The following is a 6,807-nucleotide window of genomic DNA, read 5'->3' on the forward strand; positions in this document are numbered from 1 at the left end:
CTGTCTTGCCGCGGGGGGCGTGGCGGGGCTGCTCGGCGAGGGGTCCCCACACGGGAGCCCTCAGGGAGGTGTCCCCACACGGCAGCCCCCAGGGAGGTTGTTCCCCCACACGGCAGCCCCCAGGGAGGTTGTTCCCCCACACGGCAGCCCCCAGGGAGGTTGTTCCCCCACACGGCAGCCCGGGCGCTGCTCAGGAACTGCCCCGCTCCCCGTCCCCGAGCTGCCCCTCAGGGCCCGCTGGCCCCGCCCACCGGGCTGCCCCCGCCCCCTCGCGTGCCGGGCGCCCGCGCTCGGAGCGTTCTGATTGGCTGTTGCTCAGCGGGGCGGGGCCGGGCAGCCTTAAGAGGCCGGCGCGGAGCCCCGCGCGGGTTGCGGTGGTGCTGCCGGGCCGGCCCCATGCACTGCACCAGGTACGGGCGCCCCGCCTCCGCTCGCTGAGGCCGCTTCTCCCCTTTGCCTTCCCCGCTTGCCTCCTGCTCGCCTTCTCAGGCTCCTCGCGTGTGCGGGAGCGGTCCTGTTCCTGGGGGAAAAGGGGATCCCGCGGCTTGGCTCCTGCAGCCCCCCAGGGCGGCCCCTCGGCGGGGCCCAGTTGTGCTGCCTGTCCCGGGGCTGGGGGCCCGGCCTGGCTGTGTCGCGGAGGGGGCGGGCTGTGGCGGTGAGCACCGCTCGGACAGACGGCTGCGAGGAGCGGGCTGTGCCCGGCACCGGGGAGGAGGAGCAGGGGTGCCGCTTCAGCCCTGTCACGGCTGCCAACTTTGTCTCGGCGAGTGCTGCACGTCCAGCCCTGTGCCAGGGGCACCTGTGCCCGGGTAGCGCGGGGAGCAGAGCGGAGGCAACCCAAGGGGTTCGATAATGGAGGTGTAAGTAATTCCTTGGCTATGGTTTAATTCTCCTCTGTAGAATGACGGGAGGGAGAAATGAGTGGCGACACAGGAAGGAGTCGGCAGGCAGAGTCAAGTTTGTTATCCTTTTGGGGGGTGAGGGAAAGGAGTTGGCCCCTGTGCCTGCACAGGGCACCCTGCCTTGCACTTTCTGCTTCCTGGAGCTTTATTTCCTGAATGAGCTCTCACAACTATATTCCTGCTCTCACCTTGGAAGCATCTGAAATTCAAGACAAACCTCCTCAGCCCCAAAAGGGGAAGCCTGCCTCTGGCTGAGAGCCGGGCATCAGCAGACTCTCCAATGCAGAAAAAGTTGTCTGGGGTATCAAATGAACTGGCAGTTCATAAAACCACAGGGCTCACACTCATAGTTGGTTATGAAAAGCTCTTGCTATAATTTTTAGCTTGGAAAAAAGCTCCAAGTTATGCTGCTGGGCTGGGTATTTAATGCCTCTTCATTCTAAAACTGTGAATAACCAAGGCTTACTATGAAACCTGACTTCTCAGAAGTTATAAGAATTCAGCTGAATAAATTTCCCTGGGAAAAGATGCAGTGCAGATGAAACTGACCCAAGTAAGAGAAGAAGCATTGGAAGCTGCATTAATTTAAAGGAGGAAATGACCTATATAAAGTGTATATGAACAAAATCTTGGCACAGCTGGGTAGAGATGAGCAGAACAGTGTTAGCAGACAGGTGGATCTGAGGTGTCTGTCTTGTGCAGCTGCCCTTGAGCTGAAAGGAGGCACTGCAGAAGGAGTTGGCTGGTGGGTGTGTTGGGATGCAAGCCTTGGCACACAACAATAATGAATAAACAGGTACCCTTGCTGTGTGAGTGCTGTGAAAGCCTGCTCAGAGCTGCCGTGTTGGTGTTACAGGGTGGGGAGTTAAAGCACTGAATTGGAGAGTGTGGCTCTTGCTTTTTCTTGGCACGGGAGCAGCAATCAAGTCCTAGAGCTGGCTGTGCATGGCTTTGGCAGCCAAAAGTCAGCTGCATCACAAGGCTAGTGGTCACTGCTACTGTTGCTGCCTCATCCCTCTCTGTGTGCTGGGAGCAGCTTTGGAGCCTGGCCTGCAGCCAGGCAGGATTTTTATTAAGGGAAGACTCTGTGTTTAAAGTCAGCTGCAATACAGTTGACTTAAAGGGGGTGTGTGTGATAAATCTGTCCAGCAGTTTATCCAGAGCCAAGCCAAAGAGAGTCTGTCAAAAGCATCCATCTGAACATCAGTGTAAGGGCAGGAGTGAGTAGTGCAGTGTTCTGGGCTGACTGCAGAGTCAATTCCAGGGCTACATCTGGCCAAGTGCCCTACAGTGGATGCATGGAGAGGGAGAGATAGTGCTGCATCCCTGGAGGAATGGGCTGGGTGCTGGAGGAGAAGCTGTAGTGGAGGGGCACAGGGCCTGTGCTTTCTGAGACAAGGACTTGCTTCCAAAGCCTCAGTAAACCTCGAGCAGGTGAGTTGTGTTTGGCAGAGCCCTGTGGCTGTGTGGATGCTTTCCAGGGGTTTAGCACAAACCCTGTGGAGGCTTGAGGTGCAGACTCTGTGCAGGAGGTAAAAATGGCTAATGTGCCTTCTGAGCTTATGCTTGTTTTAAAGTGGAGCAGAGGGAAGAAAGCTCCAGAGCAGTGTTGGCTAAGCCTGTGCCCTGCTGTTGTGTCAGACTGTTGCTATCTTTGCAATACTATGTGGAGGCACTTTGGATGGAGCAGTTCTGAGGGATGGTGATTAGCAAAGTGTGTAGTTCAACTGAACAAGTGCTTTTTGGCTGACATCTGGGGGTTTTATGAGAGGTGAAGTCAGGTTGTGTATGGCAGCTTGTGACAAACTGAGCTCCTACTCCTAAAAAAGCTTGTGAAGCCCTGCGGAGAATCTCCTGGAGGGAGGAAAGCACAGCAGGAATACTGCTTTATGTAGCATTGAAATTTGGTAATCTGGATGTTTTGTGAGCATTGGCAGGACTGAGCCATGGGCTTTGCTTTGGATTGCAAATGCCCTGGAGCCTATTGCTAGCCTAGAAGGACAGTACCTGCCTGTGTGCCTTCAAAGGGTAACTCTGTCCCTGTAGCAGTCGGAAGAGCTGTTCAAGGGCACAACAGGCTCTGGTCCTGCCAATTCTGCTGTAGTGTATTCTATTTACACTGTCTGTAAATCACACCATGCGAGTACCTGCCTTTAATTAAGAAACAAGCTTATTCGGGATGACCGGGGGGAAGTGGTATATCATCTGTCTGACGGAATTCGTATTAAAGTGCTTTTCTGGCACCAACTGACCCTTCTTCTCATTTTCCAGAGTATTAGACTATTTCCCTCACAAGCAAGCAATGGCTGTGGATGTGGCGATGCAGCTGTACCTGTGCTCTTCGCCATTGAGAAGAGAGAAATGTGGCTGCAAAATTGCTCCAAAGCCAAGCAAGCCGCTGCGGCCCTGCATCCAGCTGAGCAACAAGACTGCACTGAATGGACCAGAAGAGGCATCAAACTCCTTCACACACATCAAAGCGAAGAAGAGGGTGTCATTTGCAGATAGCAGAGGCTTCTCTCTGACAATGGTGAAGGTGTTCTCGGAGTTTGAAGATCCACTAGATATTTCTTTCAACATCACAGAGCTGATAGACAACATTGTGGGTCTGACAACAGCGGAGAAGGACAGCTTTGTCCTGGATTTTGTTCAGCCCTCTGTAGACTACCTGGACTTCAGAAACCGCCTGCAGACAGACTGTGTCTGTCTGGAAAACTGTATGCTAAAGGAGAAATCTATTGTGGGAACAGTGAAGGTGAAGAACCTCGCTTTTGAAAAGATGGTGAAGATCCGGATGACATTTGACACGTGGAAAAGCTTTGTCGATCACCCGTGCCAGTATGTCAAGGATACGTATAGTGGATCAGATCAGGACACGTTTTCCTTTGACATCAGCTTGCCTGAGGGCATTCAATCACATGAAAGAGTTGAGTTTGCCATTTCCTTTGAGTGCGATGGGAAGGTGTACTGGGACAACAACAGGGGCACAAATTACAGGATCATACGGTCAGAACTGAAGTCTGCCCAGGAAGCTGCCCGTCCCCCACAGGCTGACTTTGGCACTGCGTTTGACCCCTTTGGGAGCCCTCGGTGCTCCTATGGCCTCTTTCCTGAGTGGCCCAGTTATTCAGGCTATGAGAAGCTCGGGCCCTACTATTGACACAAGGACAGAGGCCAGGCTGACTAACTGTTGCTGGTGTGTCTGCAGGCCTTGGGGCTGGTCTGAACACAGGTGTATGAATAGGTGGAAGAAGTATGGCTGTGTAGCTTAAACCTCCCAGCAAAACCAGACGTGCAGTGCTCTGCTGGCAGGGGCCTTATAGTCAGAGAAGCAAATCTGTCTCTGCAGATGATCAGGGACTGCTCGTGTCTCTTCAGCACTTCTTCTTCCTCTTCAGTAAAGATGCCAGTGTCCAGGGAAACACTACAGTGCTTATATTGCCTGTTCAAGCTGTGTAGTAGTGGCTGCTTTGTATTGCCTGCCTAGTATTAAAAGGCTCCTTCAAAATATGTCCTAGTATTATATTGTTAGTGGGCTCTAACAGCTGCAGGATTCTCCTTGCAAAGCCAGCCTGTGTCTGTCAGGAAATAGTGTGGTTGGATTGCCAGGGGGATGGAGTCCTCTCTTTGCACATATCCTTATAGTGAGGCCCTTCCTACTGGAGGCAGAAAGCATGTTTTGGAAGTGAAAATGCAATGTGATGACAGGAAGTGTGGCCCTACAGCCTGCCGTATTAGGAGATGTGCCTGTGGGAGAGGATCTGGTATGCTTAGTCACTGGTTGTTATATCAGATGATCTTGAAAATCTCTCATACCATTGGTGTTACCAAAAATAGAGATTAGCTGTAGCTGTGTGGTGCTTGTAACACAGCTGTGGGTTAACATCCTTGACTGCCTTCTTCAAAACCTTCCTGTTTCTTTAATCACAAATGATCAATTATGCTTTTTCCCCTCGAAGGACATCTGAAGTTGGCTGTGCTGGACCCTGAAAATGCATTTCATCCTCCTGTGGACTGTAAACCAGAGTTTTGTCCAGCTGGGGCTCAGGGTCCTGTGCAGGAGATTCTGCTCAGGTGTCACAGGAGCTAAACACAAACAGACCCCATGGCTGTCTATGCTGTGTCCTTTACAGGAAGGTGACTGTTGTGTACCTACTGTGATGGAAGTGCCTTGACTGAGAAAGGGGTGGTATGTGAAATCCCAGCAATGCTTTGGGGTGAACAGGCTTTGGAACTGATGTTGCTTTTAAGATCTGATAATAGTTTGTTACCGTGCCATGGACTGCTTGGCAGATAAAGGCAAAACACTGCTTGTATGTGAGGGTGCTGTGGCTGTCCTGGATGAATGTGCTGGGCTTCCCTTGCTGCTGGAGCAGTATCTGCCAGTTTGGGCATCTGCAAATGCCCAGACTTTGCGTCTCTGACCATAAAAAGTGGCTCACCCCACCTCACCTATGCAAAGAACTAGCCGTGAGGAGAGTGAGATGTGGGGTTATCCTGACAGCACCCCTGCATGTGAGACAAATCACAGATGTGAGCCATCCCTGTGATTAAAGAGGTGGCTTGTCTTCTGGATGTGTGCTGAGGTGGTGAGCTTGGCAGAGCCAAACAACCTCACAGAGCTTCTTGGGTGCTAACTGAGCAGAATAACTCAATCCCTCAGTTCAAAGAGAGAGTGCGGAACAGTTTGTAGAAATAGAGGTCAAGGGAATACTACTTTTCCTAGTGCATAAGCTTTATATAATTCTCTGTGCCTCTAGTAGCCTGTGGGTGTGCTGGAGAGGAGCAACAGGCTAGACTACTAAACTTTGTTAACATAGCTTTTAATTCTGGAGACTACTGTATAAGTACTTAGAAGCTGTTTTACTCTAACCTAGAAGGGATACTGGGATCACTGTTGGTTGGATATCAAAAAGGATGGGAGCTTGCAGGAAGAATAGCTGGCCTTCAACTGCTGCTTTTTCAAAATACAGAATCAGTATGTGTCTTCACTGTGCCTGATCACTTAGTTGAGGTGGTGAATCTGCTTGCTAGCCCAGAGCTCATCAGGTTTGGTTCCTCTGTTCAAGCAGCTTCCCAAGTCAGCCCTTAGAGCCTGCATCTGGTCTCTCTGGAAGGGACTGTTGCCTAGCTTGGCTTAGTTTTAAACTTAAGGCAAGTTTGAGTGACACTGATACTTTTTATTTATTTAGTGTATAGTGTTGATGTTGTAAGACACTGACTGTAGAAAAGCCGTGTTCTCCTGGCACCTTCTTGTGCCTATGGAGAGCTGTTTGAGAGTCAAAACAAGGCATGTGAGTCTGGGGTGCTGTGGATGGTGGTATCTCCTTGCAGGCTCGATTTCAGGCTGTGCATTGGGTGTGCTTAGAGAGGAACATAGAAGATAAGCCAGAAGAGCTTAGAAAAGCTAGTTTGGGAGCTGACTATTTGATCAATAGCAGCTTAGAAATACTACTTGTGGCCTTTCCCCTTTTCCCTTTTTCCATTGCCAATGTGAACATAGAAGTGAGGGGGTTGCTCTCCTTGCTCTATGCCTGGAAGTGCCTTGTAGGATGTTTTGCATGTTTGTTTTTAAAAGATATTTTTGTACACAACATTCAAGTGGAAAATGCACTTTATAATTGCCATGTAATGACTCTTTTAAAAATATGGCTCTGTTTTTATCTGATTGTTAAAATAAAGGTGGAACAAAATCTTGGCTGTGTATCTTCTTTAAGCACCCATGGGGCTGGGGAGGCGATTTGGACACGGGTCCAGCTTCCTGCAAGAGGCCATTGGCAGGGAGGAGCACACATCCACTGTGAATTCTGCCCGAAACAGGAAAGAGCTGCCTATTCCTGCTGCCTTCCTGCCAACACAAATGCTTCTATTGCCTCTGCAGCCCTGGGATGGGAGGAGCCCCGAC

At 50.9% G+C, this 6,807-nt stretch overlaps 1 protein-coding gene across 2 annotated transcripts; it reads left to right on the forward strand.

Moving 5' to 3' along the window:
• The first annotated feature begins 378 nt into the window (after positions 1-378).
• Positions 379-6,584, forward strand: PPP1R3B (protein phosphatase 1 regulatory subunit 3B). Of its 2 annotated transcripts, none has more exons than XM_083861047.1 (2): positions 379-410; positions 3,174-6,584. In XM_083861047.1, exons 1-2 carry the CDS (start codon positions 397-399, stop codon positions 4,060-4,062), a joined length of 903 nt encoding a protein of 300 aa, XP_083717173.1. In that variant the 5' UTR covers positions 379-396; the 3' UTR covers positions 4,063-6,584. The 2 variants fall into 2 exon arrangements, with proteins under 2 accessions (XP_083717173.1, XP_083717174.1); XM_083861048.1 differs by lacking the exon at positions 379-410 and adding an exon at positions 727-860.
• Positions 6,585-6,807: the final 223 nt, after the last annotated feature.

The sequence above is a fragment of the Zosterops lateralis genome (assembly GCF_965231275.1).
Source record: "Zosterops lateralis genome assembly, chromosome: 5".
Classification (NCBI taxonomy): Eukaryota; Metazoa; Chordata; class Aves; order Passeriformes; family Zosteropidae; genus Zosterops; species Zosterops lateralis.